A 27,294-nucleotide genomic window follows, 5' to 3' on the forward strand; every position below is an offset into this window, starting at 1 on the left:
TTTTTTATTGAAGACGTCGCATCATATCATTCATTGCGACTATGTGTGATGACCAGCAACAACTTTTCAAAAAGCTCCGTTTTCACACAGACAATCATATGATTGAGATTGTTTATCTATATTTTCCCGACAAAAGCTAAAGAGAATAAATAGTGTAGTGTCTCCATTGTATGATATACTGTTTTGGCAATTAATGCCATTACACCAGCATGTTTCTGGAAATTATTCTCAATCGCCAAAAATGATATTTCTGCACATAAACTTCCTCAAAGCTCTAAACAGCCTCCAGTGACTTGAAGGATCTCGTTCCTTCTTTAGAGGTCCTTCTTTATCAAATTTTTCGTTTTGGTTATTTGCAAGCCGTAATTTCAAATTTATTTTTCCAATTTTCTCCCGTAATTTTCAAACACCATGTCTCTGAATTTTTCACAATATTTTTATTTTACTTTATTTAATTTAAACATAAACAAACAAAAAACAGGTGACACTCAACGACTTCACAGGTAAACGGGAAAGCGGCGGGCGTCCTAATAAAGGCCTATTAAACATCGAATATTGATGTGTACCATATATGACTTTGCCCCCAGTTCGTCCAAATCTGGCATATTCTCGTATGAATTTTAATTAAACGCTTGACCCACTCAGAATTCTAGGTCGCGAACAAGCTTTCCCTGAACTAGTGTATTATAAAATTTATTAAAATAGTTCTTGTTTTTTTAATATTTCAAACCATTTAGACATTGGTGTTTTTTTCATCGTCAAAAGAGTCGTAAATTTATATTTTTCAATAAATTTTAATTTACTTTTTAAGAATGCATTTAATAAATCATAAAGTTGTGGATAAAAATCTCTCTTTTGTAGCAAGTGTTTGTGTAGACTTTCCCGTGTAAAACTGATGTTTCTAAATCTAGGAAAGAATAAATATATTTCTATTTATATTTGATTTAATTTAACCTAAGTTCCGTTGGATAGTTTCGGCAGTATATTTGGAAACTTCCTGACTATTTACCGTAATAATACAATCAATATCTTTAACTTATGAACTAATGGATTTAAGACGGATGGTTTCTAGGATTGGTCATACACATTGATTCATAACAGTACAGGGAGAAAATTCCGCTATTGCCGGGGCGCAAGTGGTGCCCGTAGAAATACCCGCAATATGCCGATAAACTTAATTGCCGACAAAAAAATTAATGATGTCATAGAGATTATTTACAGGTTCAATCATCACATCACATCTCGTTCAAGTATATTTAGCATATTTACGTTTGTCATTAAAGAAGGCTTTATATAAATTGCAGCAAATACGGTTTCCGTAGATTTTTCAAACGACCAGTTAATTAATAGTAAAAGTTTTGATTGATCAAATTATATTGAAGTCTAGTGTAAGCAGATGAAAGGCAAAACAGTCAACCGAATTATAAGGACCATCGAAAGCACGTAATTTATATAAAACATCCACAGAACTTTTTTCACTCTAAAAAATAGATAATTCCAATACATTAATTTCATATGTTTTATGACATAAATCTATGATACGTTCAATGACAGTCGTTACGGAACCAGTTTATAACACTTACTTAAGACCATGAAGAAACGGTATTTACGTTTTTTGTGAAGTTGAGGTAACAAATACATTGTAGGGACCATCAGATCGTCAGGATAGGCCTGAAACTGAGATGTGGTAATGATAGGATTGTTAACTATACATATAGTGTATGTACCTGAATATAGAATTTATTATTGCATTCTGAAAAACGTCCGTGTAGTGTTTACGTCATACCACCACAACATTGGTGGCTGCTTTGCCAGCCGTTATATAATCATGAACACAAAGCACTCTGCCAGTACTTGAAATTTATTTCTTATTCTATATAAATACGTGAAGTATGTACCCTTTAATTTATGTCTATACCATTTTCAAAATGTGATATTAGAATATCCACAATATTCATTTATTTATTCAAAGAATCAGAAGAATTATTATTAGATTTTGCTTGTTAACACAACTTTTTACAGTTCTACGAAAGATAATCTTTAATGACCTGACGACACTGTTTCCAATCTAATTTAGATGGAACACGATATTGTGATCCCTTTTCACAGTCTAAAGTTGAAGGAACATTATGATCTACACAATTTATACTTACGTTTGATATCAATGACGTATAATTTAACAAAAATAAACTTCTACTGTTTTTGGTAGGTAAACGAAAGAGTAGGTGATTCTGTGTTATCAAATAGGAAGGTCGGACGTTTTGAAAATGAGATTGTGATTCACACCTTGAAACAATTATGTAATTTACTAATTGTTTTCTTGATATAGTTTAAATAATTACTGATGCCTACCATATTTTTTAAATATAGATAAGACATCGTCAAGTGTATTATTTATACAATGTTTAGGGAGCTACCATTTGATTTTTATGGGGGGGCTAGAAAGAAAAATTTTGTCCTGTTTTTCTTTTTAGCTGTAATCTCTGTCCTGCCTTTTTATTTTTCACTCTGTTCCGTCCTGCCTTTTTTTTTTGGTTTATCCTGACTTTTTTTTACCAAAATTGTCGTCCTGACTTTTTTTTTTGCAAGTGTCTCATCCTGCCTTTTTTTTAATCAAAACTCCTGTCCTGCCTATTTTTTTCAAATTCCCCCCCCCCCCCCCATAAAAATCAAATGGTAGCTCCCTTAATTCATTCAATAATTGAATTTTGATTGACACGTTTGTCATGAAACCTATGAATATGTTGTCTGTAATCAACAATATTCATGTTATAAATTGATGTTTGGTTTAGATAATTCCTGACCCCATTATTATGCCATTTAGACTAAGGGGATATGCAATCTTCAGTCTTTTAATTTTAAAAAAGATCGATAACTTTAGTTAATGTTACGATATATGAGGTTTTGAGTTATACTTATTTTCAAAATATTCAATAAATGATGAGTCAGGTACTATAAAATAATATTTATTTTGAATATAAAAAGTAGTCTAACTAAAGAAATATTTGGCAGCATACATTTAAAATTTATACATCAGTGACATTTCCAAAATTATCTCTACATGAAGTGCATAAATTAGCAAATACTTATAACACATTTTAAAGAAAACAGAAAAATACAATCTTTTAATTCAATTATGATAAGCAGATAACATAAGGTAACATTTTGCATTTCGAATTTAGAAATAAACATATTTTTACATGCGGCTTATATATAGGAAAAAAGTTAACGTTCTTCAACTGTCAAAAAATTAAATAAAACCTAATGTATATCATCTATTTCGTAGTATGCTTTAAACATGTAATCATTTATTAAATCAATTTTCTTTAAAAGTCTTGTAAAAACTTGTTTGACTCAATTTCAATAACATCGACGTAATTAAGCATAGGTTTAGTTTCAAATGAATGTAAATTTCTGAATGAAAGCTTGCTACACCACAGTATCAAACCACAATTTTAACTATAAATTATACACTATAGGGGTGATTTTGAAACAACATTTTCTTTATCAATCTAACTTTTTTTTAAAGTGCCACGTTTAGAATTTCGCCAATGAACTATTGTTCGATTACTTTCTATATTAAAATTTCCTCTTCATAAAACAATGATTCAGAAGGTATAGGTAAATCCAAAGTATTTAAAAAAAAAAACTGAAAAAAAAAACATTTCATTTTATGTTACAATAATTTAAAATAAAACCTGCAGAATAATCATAATTTACTATTCATGTTTAAACAATATCTATTCTAAATATGTATTTTGTTTCAAACTGGTATTAAAATACTACAATAAAACCTCCCAAAACTTAATATGTTTAAATTCCTTCCACTCTGGTCAAAAGGATTTCTCTAAAACACAACCAAACAAATGTCTTATTTGAGTTGCCAGCATGTTTTCATCAATATACCAATGATAAAAAATACACTTCACAATGTTTACCACAAGGAAATTACAGCAGTATTTAAAATAATACAATAAAATTACCACTCAGACTTAAAGGTTTAATTATCAAACAATAATATACAGATAAAAAAATAAAATAAAACATAAATCTACAACCACAAACTCGTGCAAAGCATAAAAACAAATCACCACAGGATGGATTGTCTTCTAACTATATTAAGGATGAACTTAGATATAATTGATACTATAAGCCGGATGAGCATTAGTTAAGGATCAAGCTAAAAGGTGATGGAGCATTTGTTCAAGAATTTGTATTTTAAAACATGCCTGGGAAAGTCTGACTCCGATTTTCACCTTATATTTGCATTGGTATTATTTGGGTCTCAAATCAAAAGAAAAAAATTAAGTATCTGTTCAAATTTTGGTAATGACTTTCTATGAGCTATTACGTCTTATATAAAAAGGTTAATGGGTGTTATGGGACAAAATATTTTACCTTGTATTGTATGGAGAAACACCAACGAGTCCGAACATCTGACACAAATTCCAAACCTCAACTTAAGTACGTTCTTCTACAGTATTTGAATTTACTGATGAAGAAGATATATAGGTTATAAAAAAAATCTTTATATGACTTTTCCTTTTTCCCTTTTTTCCTTTTTCTTTAATTATTTTTAATACAATTGACCACGACTGCATCTCTTCAATTACGGATCTTTTTAAAGTTGGTAAAAATTTTCTCATTATAAAATTTTACATACTACAAAGAATTTTTTTCGTAATGCATCTAGTTTATTATACAAATATACTTTAAAAAGTTGAAAAAATTATCATGAAAAAAGAATCTGGAGAACAATTTAGTACAAATTGCTTTAAAATGATAAAATACTATTTACACCTTTTATTATTTATATAAATAACAAAGAAATTGTCAACAAGTTAAACTAGATTAAATTGGAATAAAATATAAACGACTAATCTAGTTATCCCTAATCAAGTTAATAGATTACACCTAATTATAAAGCTGAATAAATATATCTACCATGTTCAGAATGATATGGATTCACTTGTGATGATTAAAAATAGTTATGATTAATATAAAACACATACATATATGTACGTTTGCTAATCTCTCTCTCTCTCTCCCTCTGTATATATATATATATGATATGTGTTAACCATACAAGATAAAAGACATAAACCATATCAGACCTTATCACATAACAGTTATGAAAACATTTATTTTAAAAGTAAGGCTTTAACTTCTAGTAAAGGTTGGGATTTTTTAATTTAAAGTATAATAAAAAAAAATGTTCATATGGTGACCAGTTAACATCATTCACAAAACCAGAATTAGTATCAACCATTTCTTGAATAGAGCAAACCAATATAAATTAGTCATTTCAGATATGTTAATCAAGTAAACGGGTTATGTTTCTAGCTTGAAATTTACTGGAACAATATGTAAGAAAATGTGATTTTTATGGTGACCCAGTACACAAATAAGAATGTGTCCAAAGATCACGGATGCCCCATCCGCACTATCATTTTCTATGTTCAGTGGACTGTGAAAATGGGATAAAATTTCTAAGTTGGCATTAAAATTAGAAAAATCATATGATAGGAAACATGTTGACTATGTTTCAAGTTGATTGGACTTCCACTTCATCAAAAACTACCTCGACCAAAACTTTACCCTGACGCGGGACAGACGGACGAACGAACGGACAAACGAACGAACGGACGGACGGACGCACAGACCAGAAAACATAATGACCATAAATGGGTCATAATAAAGTTTCAAAGATGGTCAACGACGGTTAGTATTCAGGACAGATATTTAAAAAGATAAGTATTTTTTTTCCCTTTTATATCTTACTTAATAACACATACACATTATTTTATATTTCCTCTTTTCAAATAAAGATTAGAAAATAAAAACCAACAAAAGGCTGCAAAAAGAAAACGAAGCAAATATATGCATAACCAGTGTATTGAATAAATACACAAAACATGTTTTTTTCTTAACCTATGGTATATGTGTCAGCTTCAGAGACCAAAATGATTATATTTAAGTAAGTCGTAGTAAAATCCTATCCCCTACAGTTCGTCCCTTTTTCTAAGGGTCATGATGTCTAAAAATGTAGTTTTATAAATTATGTCAACTCTTATGTCAATAAATCTAGTTTCAATAATGTATTTGATTTGTTATGTTTTTGCCTAATTTACAAAAGTTAGTCGCATTGTTTCTTTTCGAAGGCATATTTATAAGCAACTTCATTGTAGAATCCTTCCAAAGACTTTGTTCCCCTCAAACTAGAATCCCTTCTACCAAAGGCTTGTCGTATCTGCCAACTGAAATTTAAATTAAATTTTTAATCAAAAGTTGATTAGTTCATAAAGTTTATTTTCGTCACATGATCGTTATAATAAATCAAATATATTTGAGTTAAAGTAGAATTTTACATTTAGTCTCAATAAATTACTGCAAATATTGTTTAGAATGTGTAAATGTTTCTGTCAACACGTCCATACAATAGAATACAAATGTAACGATAGATGACATTCATCTTATAAAGAAGATAGCATACTTGAAATTTTTATAGAGAAGGAATGTATAGATATAAAACAACCAACTGATAGTCCTTTAACTACAGTCAGAATGATATTATCAATTGTCTATTTATTAATCATGCTTAAATATTTGCATGTAATCTTCGAATTTTTATGTGATCCAGATTATAAATATTTGTTAATTTATATTTATTTAAATGTCTAAATAAATGAACTGACTGCATCAACACTCATTCATATCTATACATACTTATCATCTTCTTGTTGTCCTTGCACTATTAATTCAGACTTTCTTTTTTTAGATCTACAGAACATGCATATCATGATCGTTATAAAGATCGCAAATGCGGCAATGGCTAGAGGTAATCCTATACCTAGGCCCAGTATCAAATCTGATGAACTTTTACCTAAAATGGAGAAACAAAATATATAACTTCACAATACATTTTCAACTGAGTTGGTAAGCCTTTCCTAAAAATTTGGTGTTTTGCAATGGCCAGTAAAACTCTTTTATTGAAATCTAAAATTCATTCGTTTAAATTTTAAGAAATTTGTTGTACAACGCCACAGAGAGATTTTGTTCATATTTAGACTCTCTCTCTCTCTCTCTCACGTTTGAATTTTGCAATCAATCATGAACCAAAATTTCTGAACGGCAAAAAGGAAATCGTAATGAACAAACTTGAACACAAAAAATACAGCATATTAAAATTTAAGAGCATTGACTGAATGGTTAATGAATTATTGCATGAAAATAGCATGTGCAACTTTCTAATGAATCAAGGACCACAAGTCAAAAACAACCCAAAAAAAGAGCGTAAATTCCGAACCTGAACTCTACTCTATAATCAGTAACACAAAAGTAAATTAACAAAAATACCAAACTCCGAGGAAAATTCAAAACAGAAAATCCGTTATCAAATGGAAAAATCAAAACTCGAAAAGGTCAAACGAATGGATAACAACTGTCATTTGATTGAATTTAATAAATATTTTTATTCTTATTTATTCCTGGCAGAAATGTGGTGGATTAAACCTCTTTTTTAGCTAGATAAAACTCTCAGTTGTATGACATCATAGGTAGAAACGTCAAAAATAGGGGTACAACAGTCAACATTGTGTTAAAATCTTAATTACTATAAATTACTAAAAAAAACAAACAAATGTGTAACAAAGAAAACCAAAAAGGCATAAAGATGAAGCGTTCTAGCAACAACATGAAAGACAAGTTTACAATAATTTACCATAACACATCAACACAATCGCGGGATGTATAAGTACAGAGCCACTTCATACATGTATGTAACAAAGAAACACCAACAGGCATATGGGTTCCAAAAATATATGGTCTCTGTATATAATCATTTGACATGCGGGAAATCATTATGCAAGTTGAAAAACAAGAACATGAACACGAATACTGGTCTTGCCCTTCGTTTATTCTTTTAAAATTGTAGGTAACCATGATTTACGGTTTATGAGTTACATAAACACACAAATCATAGTATACACAAAAGGAAACGAGAAGCATTGTGAACAGAAATGCCTCGGTCAAAATTTAAAAGATCACCCAGAATACGTACCAGGCTTTCAGGATGGACATTGATTCGATATCTTTTACAGTTTTGGAGAAGAACAGATGACGAGAAAAACATTATAAGGGAGAAAACTCCCATATTAAACCATATCAAAAAAGCAAGTTTTAAAAGAACAACTATCAATATCAACTATCTTATCAACACGTTGTGACACAACAGCGACATTTCAGAAACAAACAGAAAAAAATCATCTGAACAACAATATATCAGTCTGTCCTAAAAAAAGTGAGGGAAAAAGATATCAATATCATTGCAAAAGCAAAATTGCCACATACACTAATATGAATTAACATGTAAAATAAAAAGTAAAATCACACAAGTACTGAACTCCGAAAAAAATTCAATCGGAAATTTCCTTATGCCATGACTAAATAAAAAGCAGAAGCACATCAAATAAATAGACAACAATGGTCAAATTCTTGAATTGGTACATAAATTTTCTTGTGTAGATAATGGTGGATTCAACCTTTTTTTAAAGCTAGATAAAACTTCTCTCTGAAACGTACATCTTTATGAATAACACTGGAAACCAATATTTTTTCTTGTTAAACAATATGTTTGCCCTTAGCTACTTTAAATGCCTCCTAATGAGTATTAAATGTTACACATTACAAGTTCTATTAAGGAAACATTAGTATACTGCTGTTCTGTAGTAATCATTCAATTAAGGAAGTTCACTGCTCAGTTTCAAAATAAATAGCTATCCATAACACTAGTATATATTGATTAAGGACTAGTTAATTGAGGAATAAAGAATAAAATAAAAATAAAAAAATATAGGGGTCAATGTGCTTGTTTTCGAGATATTAGCCAATGGAATTTTGCCGGGAAAATGTCATCTCTTAATTTTTCATAGCTTTACCATTGACCAGTTAAAATTCTCAAAAACTTGAAAAATAAATAAGATTTTATAAGACTTTTACAAATGGCTTATAATTATACATGTAAAAGATTTATAAAAAGAAAAATAGGGGTCCATTGGCAAATTTTTTTAAAGCATTCAAATTGATAAAACCCGAGGATTACAAAAATCTGACAAAAAATCCAAAAGCAAATATCCTTAAGCGAAACCGTTGGAAACATACCAAATATAAAAATGCAACGGAACAACAGAAACACTGAACTGCAACAAAAGCAAACACCAACAAACATAAAAACGGACTATTTGGTAACACATGCAATCTTCTTGACTTGGTTCACATAATTTGAAATGGTGGGTTGAACTTGATTTTATGGCTAGCCAAATCTACCACTTAATATATGGCAAACTTGGCTGATACTAATTAAACCTCATCATCATGGATTTAAACTTAATCTGTCCTCACATTATATTGTATTCAGTGAAATTTGAAGTTTTACTTTTCTTCCAAAAATTGATTGACCATTCAGCCTGTATCAAATTGATTTCGGTTAAAACTTTCATCATATTGCCGTTCTATGAGAGTATTGGTATTCTTATTGCAATTAAGATAACACTTTACATACTTTGTACAGTGGTAGTAGTTCGTTCTGAAGTTGAGCTTGCTGTGTGTTCTGTTGTTGGTTGATTACTGTAATGGATGTAGAAATATATTTTTAAAGTATTACTGAAATGATGATCTTTATTGATTTTATATAACAAAACTCATATACATATATCTGTTTCTAATTTTTCATCTTTTGACAGCGAATTTGATCATAAAAAAATTAAATATAATGCTCTTCCATATTTTATAAATTACTGTTCGGTGTGAACCAAGGTTCCTTGTTGGAAACCGTACTTTGATCTATAAAGGTAAATATTGATATTAATATTGATTTTGTTATCAGTAAGTTAAAGTCAAACTAATATACAAATGCACATGCACGGCTTTTAAATCCGTCCATATCTGTATCTTTACTGGCATTGCAAAAGGTATTTATATTCTCTGACCGTTAATGAATTCAAAGCATAGAATTATAGATTATCGTTGATCATCTCAACGAGATTGATTTTCCCGCTTTAGCCGGTACGGCGAGAGCGAGAAAGGCAATCGAGTTGAGATGATCAATGATAATCTGTTTATCGCTATTTTACCTATGACAACGTGGTCAATTTCATGTTAATTTCATTAGCAACGCCACGTGCCTCCTTAGTTTCTAGCAATAATTTTCCATCTCAAGCGAGTAGCATGATATGAAAATTATCACAAAAAAAGATCAAAGGCAAATGCACAAAATAGCGATAATAATATATATAATGAAATTCATAATTCATGTGTATAAATCCGAATTAAACACATTTTGACTATCATGATAAATACTTACACACATTGATATCTGGAAGTTTGAGTGACTTGTATACACTGCTGTGTCACAGAACAGGTACTACATATCACAGGTTCTACAAGTGAGCAAGTTACAATTATACATTAATTAGAAAAGACCATGAAATGAGCCATAACATGCAAAACTAGAGATACCACGAGGAAATCTCCAAAATTTTTCCCTTTGTAATCTTCTTTTAAAAATGTATTAACCTTGACGACACACATTTAAACAGATTCGAACACCGCAATATTTATAAATGAAATGTTTCATCAAATATCATTTATAACCATCAAGAAATGCGTAAGAATATGACTTTAAATATTTAACTATTAGGATGTTAGGCTGGTTGAAATAAGGAATCTGTACTGGGTAGGAACATGCATGAATTATAATATTCTTTTGCCTACCAAAAAACACTAAATCATAGTAAAAAAAGTCATTCTACAGCAGGGATATCATGTCATTGATTGATAGAGTCTTGATACCGCCTTCGATTTTAAAAATTTACCGTAATAAAACAAATCTAATCTTGTTTATAATTTATAATTACTTTCAAGTGTTGAAAAATATTTATAAATTTCAAAATTTAAGTAATGACCATCTTCAATACAGTGGAAGTCGTTAACTTACTTCAAATCGTCACATAAAGTTCAAATTGACAAAGTGTCTTGATGTGAAATTGCATTTCAAATTCCTTCATATTTTTATATTTATCTTATTAACCTCTATAACACTTAATAAATTTTGAATAAAGACAAATGTGTATATGAATTTAGCAGTGTTTACTGAAAAAGTAAATGGCTCTGTGTGTAGTGCATTTGGTGGAAAGTCTTCGATTTAGATCTGTTCGTTTTTTTTCTAAATGACACCAATTTTGCTGACGTCTTTGCCAAACATTGCGATAACACAGTATTAAAATGTTAGCATGCAATACACAATAATTACAGTGGAGTCTATATAGGGTCGAACATTTGTTAAAACATTTATTCTATAATAATTATATGTAGACCTCATTTATTTATATCTTTATTTTACCAAGTGGAATGACTTTGCCAAAAAATTGTCAATTAACTGTATTAAAAAAACACTTCCCATGCTGAAAAAATGTTAGCTAAAGCATTAAGAAATCAAATTTCTATTTTTAAATTCTATCTTACCTAATGTTGTAGTTGTGTTGCCTAATGTAATACTGCCATTTACAGCAATGCACATATCTATAATATCTGTACAGGATTTATCTTCGGTTTCCATCTTTACCAATAAGTTCAAAACTTTATCATATTGTAATGTCTTATTAGCAACGGTGTTGAATATCACAACAAGGCTAGTTGTAACTCCCTCAGTGTGATTTCTTTGCAAATAAAAAAGGAGACACATTTTCAAATACAGAAAATGTATTGGTTCAGTTATTCCATTATTAATTTGTAAAGTATGAACAACTCAAATTGGACCAGTGTTTGGGGTTTTAAGAAAATAATTTGAAATAATATTTTATTGATTCAATAAATCATCTACTACTGTTTATGGGGCTAAAAAAAGAAACTATTAGAAAACAAGCAGTAAGGCGACTGACAGTACTGTAAAGTACTCATACATTACACATTCTCACTATCAATATGCTAACCAAATATGAAGGCCGTCTGTTCAGTTAAACTGGAAAGTTGTACGATGGACAAAAAGGTCGACTGCAATATACCCCTACTCCTAGAGTGGGAATAGGAGTAAAAGTTATCGTGTTGCTGCCTCATAGTGATTAATAATCCATATTTTTTCCATTAAATGTCAAAGTCAGACACTCCATGTGTTAAAATTAATCTTCCATTGTTATTGTTATATTTTAAATTATGATAAAAAGGAGTTATCGTTTTGGTTGATCCTAATATTAAATAAGGTTGATCCTAATATTAAATAATCAGCAAAAATCTCAACTTTGATGGTCGAAAAATTGCGTTTAAATATTCCAAATAATTCAGGGAAACATGCAAATAATTCATCCAGGCTATAAAATGAAACAGCCGTTACATTCTTTCAATAAGTATCAGAAAACGTGGTAACATTGTATGTCTCACAAACATGCAAAAGTACTTTCAGTTAAATATTGTAAGTTAAAAATACTATGTTGTAAAGTACAAATATCGTTAATATATTATACAATTACTGTGTTTTGATGAGGTAAATATGTAGTTTTATTTAGTTTTGATATACACGTAAAACCACGCGACGTATTGCGCGGACGGTGAATACACTTTTCCGCAGGTGAATATGCTTATTTATTCAAAATCCCATTCATATAGAAAAACCTACTAAATTTTTATTAATATGGAATAATATTCAGTTATTTAGGGCCATTCAATAAAAAGGGGGGGGAGAATAAAACGTGCATCTACATTCTTTTTGCAAGATATTGTCTTATAGTTTATAGATAATTTGAGACTACAACAGCGAGAAATACCAATTGATGTTCATTTTGAAAAAAATTCTATTGTTTGCCAAGAATAATTGTTTTTAATGATTAACAGGATTAACTGAAATTTTTCCAGCATTTAATGCAAGACTAATAATTTGTTTGCGTATATTAATTACCTGAAATCTGTCACATTTATGTACTGGATATCTCCGACATCACTCATCTCTGTTTTAAACTGACATTATATGAAAAGAGAATATTAAATACTGCATAAAAAGAGATAATTTTAAACTTTTGGGCAAATGCAAGATTGTTGTAACAACTAAATAAACTGGGCGTGCTTTCAAATAATGAACAAAGGGTTAACATTGAATGAGAATTTTGGTATCAGATGACTTATACGATAATTAAACATGATAATTTTGAATATGTTACATCACTGGGTCGATACCTCTGCTGGTGGACTCTCAGTCCCCGAGGGTATCGTCAGCTCAGTAGTCAGTACTTCGGTACTGACATGATTTAACAAAATTTTCCGTTTGTAAATTTTGAAATTATTAAGAAACTAAGGTTTCAACTCCCTCAGGCAAATTTGACTTTAGATGAATTTGGCTATTTATTTTAGGTATTTTTGTCATAAAGCTCTTCAACGCTTTCGGTACTTATACATCTTCGGATTTCAAATGTTTGGTTTTGAGCGTTCCTGGTGAAGGTAAATCCAGAAAAGCACTTCGGACGCATAGAATTATTAAACGTGTTGTTTTCCATTGATTACTTATTGACGTTGGAAACGTTAAAACAAAAATTATCAAAAACTTTCAAGAATGGACAATAAATTAAGGCTTTAATCGAAGAGGAAACATTATATAAGTATATAAGTAAGTTTTAATCATATGCTTAATTGCCAAAGGAAACATCGATTTCATCAATGTTGTGGACTTTTCCTTCAGTGCAACGACAGGTTTCAAATAAAAATAATTTTTCTTACGTATTCAGGGTATGGTTGACATCCTGCTGATAAATTAATGATTTCTTACAATAATATACAACTACTTACTGCTTGTTCTATATCTTTTTCATATGCAGCATAATCTAAATGAAGTTTATTTCCATAATTTGGATGAAATGTTTTCCGGAGAGTAGCCTCAATGAATAATGACCTACTCTCTAGTTTAGCTGAAACAGTTATATAGATCATATTTCGTATATTTATATTAACAAAAGTAACCCTTTACACATAATCAACATCTACTGGGACTCCTGATTTTCAATACTAGAATGAGAATCTTTTTTCATTTTAAAAATAAAAGCTACTTTGTATACCCAAACAAGTCTCTCTTTACACATATGATGAAAAAAAAAAGAAACAAATTTTTGTGAGCTGTGATGAATGTTGGGAAGACATGTTTTTTCCTGTTTTCTTACTTTGTTTTGGTTCGTTTTGCTGTTGCCAAAATTCCAAATTTGTGTGATTTATATATTTTCTTTTCTCTTCTTTTACAAATTTATGGATCATTCTATAATGCTATACATGTATGTATTAAATTGACATGTTGAAGATATTTTAATTTAGAAATGTATATTTTAAAAATGTTGATATATCTGCTTCAAATCATTCAATCAATCAATCATATAACTTAAAATTTATTATATTGCAATGAACATTACCGATGAGTCTTTTGTAGACGAAACGCGCGTCTGGCGTATATACTAAATTAAGTCCTGGTATCTATGATGAGTTTATTTATGTCTAAATCATTTATAGTTTTATCACAGGTTTTGAATTTTTTGTCTTTATCATGAGGAAGTTTTTACCTTCGAACATTTTTCAGATTAATAACATGTTGTACTAAACCAACAACCTGAGTCATTTCATAAGATGGCAGTTTGCAGAAGAAAAACAAAAAAAACTCCGTTTCACACCATTCAAACTGGGCGGAAAAAGTAAAATAACAAAGAGGAGAAGTCGAACTGGGAAAAATTCAATAAGCAAAAACAAAACCCTAAACACATTAAATGATTGAATACCACCTGTCATATTTCTGGCTTGGTACAGGCATTTTCTGGTTTGGAAGCTAGCTTAACCATTTACTTGTTTGACAGTCGCATAAAATTCCATTAAATTGAAAACGATTTGTGAATAAAACAAACAGACATTACTGGTAAAAAATGGTGGTAAAGTAGTCAAAAGTGTAGAGTAGTCTTAAATAATTGACAAAGACACATGGAATATTTTATCATGTAACTAAGAGGACAAACAAATCTGGTACCTATAAACTATAATTCAAGACTTGGTGTATCATTAATGAAGTAGCGACGGAATATTTATCTAAACATGCTATGAGACGGGATATCAGTACGGGCACATTTTAAGGAGATTTGAATAAACATGTACCTCCTCAATTCTAAGTTCAAGGAATAATGCATGAATAATAAATGTATAAAACACACAAACATAACTTACACAATGGTGGTCTGCATTCATAGGTACTTTTACGTAGTATAACACATGTGTGATTAACCCGACACAATGTACAGGTTAACGGCTCTAAAAAACACAGAAACAATATACATTCAGTTGTTATACGTAATCAAGCAACACATAAAAAAAAAACCAAGATTTTGAAACACATATCAATATCCGAACCATTCTTATGTATCAATAATTTCCTTTAAAAATGCATCATGTATATTTCACTCTACTTTTTATTGCAACATAGACATACTCATTTCTTTTACAATTGTACACTGTTACCCACAATTTTGCAATGACGGTTTTTTAATCAATACATAGGAATAAAACAAATATTTTCATTTCTTGGTAAAAACCTTTTATGCTAGGTTTGACTTAAGCTGATCTAAATGAAGGTTGAAATAAGTTCAATTTAAACTATATTGAACATAAATTAACAAAAGGATAATGCGTAAATAGGACATAAACAAGAATGTGTCCACAGTACACGGATGCCCCACTCGCACTATCATTTTCTATGTTTAGTGGACCGTGAAATTGGAATAAATTCTCTAATTTGGCATTAACATTAGAATGATCTTATCAAAGGGAACATGTATACTAAGTTTCAAGTTGATTGGACTTCAACTTCATCAAAAACCACCTTGACCAAAAACTTTAACCTGAAGCGGGACAGACGGACGAACAGACGGACAAACTAACACACACATGCATACACAGTTTAGGGCCCTCTATTATGGAAATCAAAGAATTAAATCTTAGTCAAGAAAACATCTGTAATATTTCAAATTGTTCATCATTAAAATGAGTGTTTTTTCAATTTTTAAATACATACGACATTCGGCCATTGGTATTATCTTTTCATCGCTGTAAAGTTAATCTAAGGATATCATTTCTACAACCGAATAGTCTCAGTAAATAAATGCCACTGAATATAATTCCATACAAATCAGCGGTGTTAACAAATAGCAATACATACTTCCCAATCATGTTCAGTATATATTCAGTTAAATTTCAGTTTTATGCATTCCAAAACAGAGCTGTAAATGTTCGTATAGCATTTGTAAGTCATCTACATACCCTGATTTTTTGTTTGGTAGTTGACAAAAGTTTCTCCTGTAACACCATATGACTTATCGAGTACAGTTATCTGTGTTATATTATTTGTTACACTGGCAGTCTCCATTATCAAACTGTCACTCAAACTTTGGTTAAATACAACTATATACTGAACAACTGTACTACCAAACCTGCAAGTTAAAAAAAACGTTCGAGCAAAATTTACAGATTCGTTAGTTTTATAATCTGATAAGAAATTTTAATATTATTTAAACTATCTTAAATACGTGTAATTCATATATACAGTCATTGCTTGACAGCTGCTGCTTGGTGTGACCAAAGACTCTGTCTCATTGGCACTCATACCACATCCTCTTATTTCTATATGTGTATGTTTAACAATTTGATAACAATATTTTCTACACGTAATTATGTGTTCTAATCAATTGCATTGTATATAATATTCAGATAGAGATCACGTTAACATAGATAATTTGGAATGATTTTAAGTTAAAGCTGGTGCTCCTTATAATATTCAGGGTTATAATTTAATCGGTTGGGTGTATTATTGCTCATAAATTCATTATTTTTTTTTTTCAAGCAATGTTATTCCTATAACCATGAAATTATGGAGGCAACAAGTTGTAAGCTCTCATGTTGGATCTTACAAAAGACACTTTCCTGTTTGCACGTGAGGTTTTTAACTTTCAAATCTATGAGCATTTTTAGAGTGGCAAAAATTATGCATATAAAAACTAACGTAATGTTCTTTTTAAAAACCTCATGTGTAAATGTTCATACAAGTTGTTTTAATATTTTTAATTTTTTTTCAAGATTATACTTTGATTGGATGATTGAATAATAGATCGATTGATGATTAATCAACACCTTGTCAGCACATCAAGGTTCTATCACATTGACAATTCCTTTTAGATTACAAAGTAAATGATTACTTACGAAAAGCTGATTACAGTTAAGGATAAAAATCCAGGAATATTGCTGTATCTGAAATACAGCTGAAAAAAGAGAAACATTCTCCATTATATCAGAAATTCATCAAACTCGGAGACTAAATATAAAACATTCGTATCTGGTATATCAGTACCAGAGAAAAACATGAACAACACTTGAATTTGTTTCAGAAGTGTTTTTTGAATTTTCATAGATACAAGAATACATGCTTAAAAGTTTTTTTCTTATGCAGATTTGGAAAGTCGTTACTGTGGTAATGTAATAATATCTTTTGAATTGATGTATTTTAATTCGCCTTGCTATTTTAGGCAAGTTACATGCTGTTAATAAATCGCAACTGGGGGTTGAATTCAAATACTGTTTGTACATTAGCACATTCCTACAAGATTGCTACCCAATAGTGAAATCTGCCTCATGCTACATAAATGAGATATTAAACTGTGTGCCACAATGTGTTATTGAAGTACAAAAGTCAAAATATAGTTAAAGTCCATAAACTCCGATTAGGAATGGTCAAATCAAAATGACAGAACAATCTGGTCTTCTACACATGATGACACACAACCCTATTAACTTTTCGAGCTTTCTTTCAATTTGTCTTAGGTGTTATTGTCACAATACTCCAAAATTTAGTTAAAGTCCAAAAACTTCCATAAAGAAGCTATTGTCACAATAATCGAAAATATAAGTCCATAACTCTCTTAAAGGTGTTCGTGTTACAACAGTCCAAAATATAATCAAAGTCCGATAACTCCCATGAAAATGACTGGATCAAAACGACATGCAGTGTCATAAAGTCAACAACTCATGACATCAAACAGTCCTACAAAGAATGATAACTTTCTGTAAAACAGACTCAGAGAATTTCCGTCCACATGGTTGAATTGGTACAATGTCAAAAGAAAATTAACCAAAGTCCTTTTAAACACCTGTAAAAATGGTCAAATAGATTAAATTGAGGATATATCACAAAAGATTATGACAAAAATAATCCTGCTTTTTTGTGTATGAGTTTCATAAAATTTTAAAATATAAAATATATATCAAAGTTTTATGTCAAACGGTCGTTCTGAACTGATTTGTTTTGAACGGATGTATGTATGAAAAAAGACCACATACCTAGCAGCGCGAAGCGTGAGGAAGAAGGTCCACAAAGAGGTAATGCATTTTTTTAGTGCTTTCTTTTTTTTTCTTTTTTTTATAATTGATTTCTTTTTTTTATTTGCACATGAACATAATAATAAGTTATACACAATTTTTTTGTATAATTGTTATATGAAATAGACAGGATATATATACTATTTTTGATAGACACAGCTGTAAGAGTTTGGTACATTGCAGAATATGATTGCAAGACAAAGGCTGTTTGGATATAAAATGTATATACAATATATGTGGTGTCTGTTGCCTTTTTTGTGAACCATACTTGTAAATGTTCGTTGGCAATTGTTCGGTTTCAGCTGTTTAGGGACGGGATTTGCTTCAATGTGTTGAAGACCATTTGGTGGCGAGGGGTGTTTTATGCTTTTTTGTCGGGTTGTTGTTTCTTTGACCAATTCCTCGTGTCCATTCTACATTTCCCGTTTCTAATTTTTAATTTTTAGAAACTTTTTACTGGACATTATCAAGCTACAAATTCCAGAACTTTTATTAAATAACTGAAATCTTTAAGGACTTAGTCTGTAGAAGAATCTAACTTACTGCTACTTTAATATCAACTCGTGCATGTTTGAATTCATCTGTGGAGTGATCTGCCATTTCACTTGTGTATGGAAAATTTGTTGTCAAGTAAATCTCAACTGATATGAAAACAGCTACAAAAATATATAAATTTGATCAATTTTGATTCATTTGTAGTAAAGGCGGTTTTTTCTATATAAAAAAAGAAAGCTTAGTACACTGAGTGAGTTTTTTGTCCTGCCAAATAAGATATGAGACAAGTTTTCAGAAACCTATTAAAACAGAATTGTTAAAGGCTAGCATAGTCATCTTGTGAGGCAACTCCCATGCAAACAATATACATGATGACTTTTCATCGTTTATAATAATAACCAGCTTGTACCAAGAAGGAAGCCTTGCAAATTTTGCTACATACAAAGTGATTTTCACAAAGTAGGCGTCTTCTTTATAATAGATGGGTTGCAAGCATTTACCTGAGCATGTCTGATTGTCATGTATACTGAGTTTATAATTTTCTGGACAATAGCAGACAGGTTCACTGTTCTCTAGTACACAGCCATAGCTACAGTTGATATTGTTATTTGCACATGGGTCATAATCTGAAGTATAACAAAACGTATTTACAGTTTTATATTATTAATGTAGACAAACGCCTGCATCTATTAAATTCATCAATGCAGCAAAGACAAATATATATATTAAATCGAATTATACGCATATGAAAATTAACAAGTCCATACATGAGTCTCTGACGTGCATTATTTATTATTTGAAAATTTATGAAATAAACTTATAGTAGCTAGCTTCTATGCTTATAGTTTTGATTGGACCTGTATCCATCTAAATGAGGTCAAAGTAAGATTAACCATACATACCAGAAGGAAACGATCATTCCAAACATTCTTTGTACCAAATGTTTATAGAATTTAAGCTGCTGACTTGATATTTCAATCAACTATTTGAGAAACATGCAAAAACATACTACCTAGACACTTAGCATAATACCATGAACGTGAGATCAAGGTCAGACTAACCTACAAGACCGACATGTACATCTTTTAATTGTTGTATACACTACGTATAGTTGACTCATTATCATCAACCGAGAGATGAAAAAAAATATGCAAAAATAGCATTAACTAATTATAAATTAATATTGAACATTGAACCATGAACGCTGAAAATGAGGTTAAGGCAAGATAAACCTGTCAGGGATACATGTACATATAACAATCATATATTTATCAAATATAATCGTTTACTGCTAAAACTATCTGAAAAAAAACAAAGTATGAAGCATCCAGGATTATTTCAGAAATTTAAAGGTTAATAGAAATTGTTTTACGGCCACAACTGCTTGATTATCAGTCACGTCATTCATTCTTAGTCTTTTATTGCAGTCAAAAATGAATCAATAGACAAAAACAAATCGATTCTTCAACAGTATCTAAAAAATCCACTTTTCATGAAATTTTATATTCCTTTTATTCGCAGGTATATTCACTTTTTATACCAATAAGTTGGCAGACATCTGACATATTCCAAACAGACATTTTGGAAATAAGACATCTTCGTGGGACTATGAGTTATAGATTGTCTAGCTTCTCTATCTTGGAAATTGTAGCTCTTAACAACTTTATAACACTCTGCTGTCGCACAACTGTCAGGTCAAATTCAAGTAATGTTTTGACTTAGTGTCATTAAAATTGTGAGGATATCTGACTGAATAATATACAAAATACAAAATATGAATAAATTACCTCTGCTACAGCTACTTTGATCAGAGTTCAATACAAAACCATCTCTACATGAACAGTTGAAACTCCCAATTGTGTCCACACATATCTGCTCACAGTTATTGATTAACAGTGTACACTCGTCAATGTCTGAAAGTAAATAAAAATGTAAATTCTTAATATTGAATTTTCGTTTTGACAACCGCATGAGGAGTAAATCAGACCACCAAATTAAAACATTATTAAAACTTACCCTTATTGTCCACATTTTACACATAAACAGCCATTTTTTCCTTTAAAAATGCCCTGTACCAAGTCAGGAATATGGTCATTGTTATATTATAGTTCGTTTCTGTGTGTATTACATTATAACGTTGTGTCGTTTGTTTTCTCTTCTTTTTGAGTGTAAATTCACATTGCGATAAGACGTGTCACGGTACTTGTCTATCCCAAATTCATGTATTTGGTTTTGATGTTATATATATATATGTTATATTTGTTATTCTCGTGGGATTTTGTCTATGTGTGTTACATTTTAGTGTTATGTCGTTGTTCTCCTCTTATATTTAATGCGTTTCCCTCGGTTTTAGTTTGTTATCCCGATTTTGTTTTTTGTCCATGGATTTATGAGTTTTGAACAGCGGTATACTACTGTTGCCTTTATTTTTTACTACAAAATGTGTATACAGTTCATCAAAATTTTAAATTATAAACAAATATACATGTAGCTTTTTATTCTTGTTGATCAAAATTATGTTTTTAGAAAGGATGTCTACTGGATTTACACAGCAATGGCATTTGAACACATGAAACAAATAAAAAAATATTTCAACAGAAATATGAAAAAAATAAAATATTGGCCTTGTGTCAATGAAACATTAACCAATTTAAATAAAATAGAAGGACATCTACATGTTTTGATATATATATTCGTGTTGCACTTATTGTTTATACAATGACAAGGAAAAAGGGAGTAAGACAAAACATTTTAACTTGATAATATAAGATGAAAAGTTTAAAAATATAAAAGTTGAATTAAAAAGTAGATTGATATCATTGAAAGAGAAACAAAATATATTTGCTTTTTTTTCTTCAATTAAATTTTATATTCAAATGTATGAAAAAGTAACATGTTTATAATTTTCTGACATGGTTAAGATTGACATTGTTTCCAAAGTATGCAACTATTTATGTTGGTTCGATACTTTGTAACAATCATATTATACTACAGTAACCGTACAAGTGTATGTCGTAGTTGGTGGTATATTTCTGGTATTTCAATGTTTTCATTTCGTTATTCATGAACATTTTTTAGTTTATTAGAAGAAAATAACAAGACAATATCATTCCTTCCGTTTCTTCTTGATAACTGCTTCATATCAAAAGTTGTGAATCAACATTTTATAACTCTTACTTATACATGTTGTGTTCCCTGTCAACTCAAAACCATCCTCACAAGAACACAGATAACCTCCAGCAGTGTTGATACACCTCTGATTACAAGAATGTGTTTCTAAAACACACTCGTCTTCATCTGAAAAAATATTTTGTAGTATAGCCATTAAATTTTGTAAACAAAGTGTTCAGACTTCTTATTCATTCTTCATTTTCAGTTTCGATATTATTGCAGTTTAAAAGCTTATTAATTCACAGGTCTTGCAGAAATGGTCATAAATAATATAAGGCCCTGTAATGTCACCAACCCTACGCATTGACTGATATCCTCATTTATCGCATTTTTATGCACAAGAATTGAAAGGTTTTCTTAGAATGTAGATATAAACCAAGTCCGAGGACATAATTTGACTATGACTTAAAAAAATACTTTCTCAACTTTATTAAAGCAACATCATGAGAAGATTTTAGCAAAGACATAAAAAAAAATCAAACATTTTGTTTGAACTAACATAGAATGTATTTCAGTTTTAATAAAACATGTTTTACAATTAAAAGTCGATCACCACAGGATAGTGTTTGAATATCAGTCAGGTTGACCGTTGTCAATATAAACTATGAAGCATTACCATGTTAAAAAGTCATGTTTTGCAAAATTACGCAATTTTCTGATTTGTCTTTTTCATTTTATGTTTGTTTTATCAATATGTCTAACTAAAACCACACATATTTTTATTATGTGAATTATTAATTTGACACTTGGTGCATTTCCGCTAAAACGTAAACACCTTTTGATAAATAATTTGGTTGTTTCACAACTGATGACTGCAAATTTATGAACGTATTATTTACACCTGTTTTAGTTAATTAAATTTTGAATGGAAATGGGACGTGTGTCAAAAGGACAACAACCCGACCATAGAGCAGACACAAGCCGAAGGCCATCAATTGGCCTTCAATGTATCGAGAAACTCCCGCACCCGCGAACGTCCTTCAGATGGCCCCTAACCAAATATGTATACTAGGTCAGTGATAATGGACGTCATACTAAACTGCGAATTAAACACAAAAAAATAAAACTAAAAATGTCTTGGCTGCGATGTAAAAACAGAAAGACTGTTGACAGTACAGCCCTCATTTACTAAATCACATGATAGTTGGTACTATAATATTTATGTTGTTAAACTGAAATAGAAATGAAACAATTTCTAATTATTTCAAAGTACTTTTTTTTACTTAGATGTGAGTCCGTTGACAAACAGGAAGATATAACATACGAAAGAAAGATTTGGTTCAGCTACATATACCAGTTTAGGTTTTAACATAAGTCAAGCGCGCGTCCAATTCTTTATAAACATAAAGTGATAATATATATAAAAAAATATATTAAAAATATTTGCTTTTAAAAAGGATATTCATAGAATGTTTTTCATTTACTATGTGTTACTATATATAGATTATGTACTCTTAGAATACCCCTTGTGCGTCCTGTCCAGTAATTTTCTTTAAACACGACATTATCAACTACACACAAGGCAAGAAATACAGTATTGACAATAGATTAAAAAAAATTGAGCTATATTCAGTAAACCTTTTATAGTGGTATATTTTACTGATTCTGTAGATGTTATATGGTTGTCGTTTGTCTCTCCGGCAGGTATAGATGATTCAGAGGTATATTCTGTAGTGGTTGTCGCCATGGATCGCAAATCTGATGTATACTTTTCAATATATATAGTACTTGTTTCACTCCCCACTGTCTCACTAGTAGCTAATGACTCTGCAGAGTAGTAAATTGACAAACAAAAAGGTAAAACACAATAATACTATATGGTATACATTAGAAGTGAAGTGCAAAAATTCAAATTTGAATACGGACTGTTTAAAAATGGCTTAATAATCGTAAAAGTTGTATCTACTTATAGTAAACAGTTTTTCTTACCAACACGTACACTTTTATGCTAAAACAATGTGAACATTTATCATATAATAGCTTATTTGTAAAAAAAAAAATGGTTTAATTATGGCATACATTTATCAGAAACTGTTTAAATATTGGGTCAATTCGATAAGAGACTTTTTTAAAACTACCAATTACCACAACTGTATAAAACTAAGCAGGATTATGGGTTGCTATGAAGGTTTAAACTACATTACAGAAAATATCCTCTACATGATCAACGCACATTATTTTGTGTATTGTTGACATTTATTTTTCTTTTATTTACTAGCTTTTGTATACATTTTCAAGCTTGAAGTTGCATATTTCTCATCCACAACATAACTATATATTATGTTGTATGTTTTAAACTGATCATATTTAATTTACAAAATTAATAATTCAAAGGCAATCTTTACATACCTTAATAACGGTTAAACTAAACCCTCTTTAATTTTTTACACATTGAACGTAAGGATTATAAGTATTACAGAGCTCACCACGCTAATGATAAGTGATACTAAATCATTAAAATTTCGTTCAATATAAAACTTCTATGTAACAATGTTTGGAAATTTATTTCTAGTTCAGTCGTTATATTAAGTAAGGGATAGAAATTTCAAAAGTCGTTGAACTTTCTAAAGTCTTACCTTTTACAGTGGTATATTCCGCTGTAACAGGAGGTGTTGTATGTTTGTCATTTGTATGTACATAATGTACAGATAAACCAGTCGTATCTTCTGTAGATATGATTGGCGTTACATTAGATTCTGGTGAATTCATTTCATGAGAACTGGTACTTGTTTCACTTTCCACTGTCTCTCTAGCAGCTGATGACTCGGCAGCAATATTAGTATATTCAGTTATATATGAAGTCAATGGTGATACTGAACTTGGTGTAGTGTCTGTAGATGATACTGAAGAAGTTCCATAGTCAGTTACAGTTATAGTGATATTTGTCATAGATGACTTTGATGGGATGCCATGATCTACTATTATAACCTTAAATTCATACACAGTCGTTGAATTCAAAAGAACTTTCGTTTTTATACTTCCAATGGTCTCATCTATTGCAAAAACTGGTTCAATATCTTCATCAACTATCTGAAATGACATTTGGTCGTGATCAATGTCATGTCCTGATAGTGTTATAATAATTGATCCAATCGATACATCGAATGGCACGGTCTGTGAGTAACCAGTCATGTTGAATATGGGGGCATACATATTCCGTGGTCCAAAAGTGATATCATACGTAACTTCCACACCCTCCTCAGTTGTTTCATTTGAGGGAATTAAATCAAATATATGGAGAAAAAACTTATCAAGAATATGTGTTGTCTGCCATACATTCTTTTCAATCATTAGTTTCCTATTTAAACTTGATTTACATTGTAGTAAATTTTGATTATCAACAGGGTTTGAACTTGTGATGTTATTTTCCATTCTAGTGTACGTCCAGGTTGATGCGTTTGCTGTTACCTTGATATGTACCACTGTATAGATTTTGTTTTGTGATCGCACGTACGAGCTAGTGTATAGTTGAGTTATATTTCCTATATAAACATCATATACATCTGATCCATTCTGACTGTTATAAAGTTTATCTGGCATGGCATTACTATCCACAATGTCATTCACCAAAAAATCGTCAAAGTCATTAATTTCATTTTCTGTATTTATTCTTACTAAGTGAACAAGTTCATGATATCCAAGTTCATCAAATAATGAAAGTTGGGGATCTCCAAGGGGGTTGATGTTTTCAAAGGTAGCAGTATAGTTGTAAAATGTTCCTTTAAGAGTTGACGTCAAGAGCCAAGTGGCAGTTTTTGTTTCAAAGGAATGAATGTCCCCGAAATCAACTACAAGTGACGGAGTAATTTGATCGTTTCCAAGTTTTGCACCTAAAATCGTAAATGTTATTATTAAACCTTTTTCATTTTCAATGATTTCTGGCTGAGCAGATGAAATGCGGAGAGCCTGGGCTGTGCCAAACCCATCATTCATTACAGACACTGCTAAACTAAATGGAATAATTGGCTCAATAGCTGCTGTTAATGGATCATCTCCTCTTACATACTTTTCGTGGAAATAATGCACCACCAGACTAGGATTAGGTTTCACAGTTATGATGTCTGGAAGCAAAGGAACAGAAAAGTTTGAACCACCAACACTGTAGGATAACTGACCTCCAACATTATACAATGTATCCTCTTGTGGAGCTGCTGTAGAATAAGGTATCATTAACCATTCAGCTGACCCTGAAAAATCTTTTCCAAGGGTTCCCTCTCCGTCTACACCAGATATTCCTATTAATGACGGTTTACCTGAAAATACATTCGTCTGCTATATTGAAAAATGATATAAAAAAAAAAACCCAAAAAATCTCTTATAAGCCTATGTCGCTCACCTAGGTAGAAGTTTAATTTTGAAAATAACCATCCTTTAACATTAAAGAAAAAAATACAATTAATGACTTAAACCTGGTTAAAGTTTAATTTTTATAGTTTTCAAAATAATAAACAGACACGCAAACAAACAAAATAAAAAATCTCCACTCTTGACTTTTAAGTTGTCACATGGTGGCAATCATACCTCAACTTCGTATTCTTATATTGGTCTCATATAGACAGGAAGCAGATAACAATATTGTGAACATTTCAGGAACTGTCATATTTTCTCTATATATATATATCAGTTATTAGACAGACAATATTTTATTCCTATTTTCCAATGTGAGTCACATTCGCTATGGCGGTAGGAAAGGTTTCATGGCTCATTTCTATACTGAAGAAATGTACCCTTAAGATGATAGTACCTAAGTTTACATCAACTTGGCCCTTTAAGTTTCAGAGGAGATTTTTGGAAGCAATAAATAGATGACTATACCAGACATCGATAGACTCAAAGTGACGAGAATAGTGTACTTGACCCTAAATGTCTTGCAAGCTAAAAAGAATAAAAGATTCATTTGCAGCACGCCTGTTGCCGTTTTAGTTCGTAATGTCATACCAGAAGCTATAAAACAACAAAGGCGAGTATTGCAATAGTCATAAATAAGTCACACAAACTTCCAAAAATTGGTTAAAGCGTATTTCAGTTATTGTCAAGAGTGAGACGATGGACGAACGGTCAGACGGTCTGACAACAGTATTGTTTGTATTGGATACCTAAGCTTCATAGAATTCCGTACAAACAACGGTACATTGTCGGCTCATCTGCATGATCCACCTAAGAATTGTCCATTAGATTGACTAAAATTCTGTCCGC

The 27,294-nt window shown here is 30.6% G+C and overlaps 1 protein-coding gene across 1 annotated transcript in view; it reads right to left on the minus strand.

The window, feature by feature from the left end:
• Positions 1 to 5,755: 5,755 nt before the first annotated feature.
• LOC139510882 (uncharacterized) overlaps positions 5,756 to 27,294 on the minus strand; it is a 103,156-nt gene continuing 81,617 nt past the window's right edge. Inside the window, exons 27-42 of the mRNA XM_071297425.1 lie at positions 24,675 to 26,351; positions 23,677 to 23,865; positions 22,105 to 22,224; positions 20,715 to 20,840; positions 19,428 to 19,553; positions 18,976 to 19,088; positions 17,260 to 17,318; positions 16,324 to 16,493; positions 15,235 to 15,318; positions 13,828 to 13,946; positions 12,947 to 13,005; positions 11,521 to 11,714; positions 10,361 to 10,436; positions 9,560 to 9,624; positions 6,727 to 6,883; positions 5,756 to 6,257 (exon numbers count right to left, since the gene is read on the minus strand). Coding sequence (XP_071153526.1) covers positions 6,137 to 6,257; positions 6,727 to 6,883; positions 9,560 to 9,624; positions 10,361 to 10,436; positions 11,521 to 11,714; positions 12,947 to 13,005; positions 13,828 to 13,946; positions 15,235 to 15,318; positions 16,324 to 16,493; positions 17,260 to 17,318; positions 18,976 to 19,088; positions 19,428 to 19,553; positions 20,715 to 20,840; positions 22,105 to 22,224; positions 23,677 to 23,865; positions 24,675 to 26,351 — 3,455 coding nt within the window. The 3' untranslated portion in view covers positions 5,756 to 6,136. The remainder of the gene's footprint in view (positions 6,258 to 6,726; positions 6,884 to 9,559; positions 9,625 to 10,360; positions 10,437 to 11,520; positions 11,715 to 12,946; positions 13,006 to 13,827; positions 13,947 to 15,234; positions 15,319 to 16,323; positions 16,494 to 17,259; positions 17,319 to 18,975; positions 19,089 to 19,427; positions 19,554 to 20,714; positions 20,841 to 22,104; positions 22,225 to 23,676; positions 23,866 to 24,674; positions 26,352 to 27,294) is intronic.

The sequence above is a fragment of the Mytilus edulis genome, chromosome 2 (genome assembly GCF_963676685.1).
Source record: "Mytilus edulis chromosome 2, xbMytEdul2.2, whole genome shotgun sequence".
In the NCBI taxonomy this organism is placed as follows: domain Eukaryota; kingdom Metazoa; phylum Mollusca; class Bivalvia; order Mytilida; family Mytilidae; genus Mytilus; species Mytilus edulis.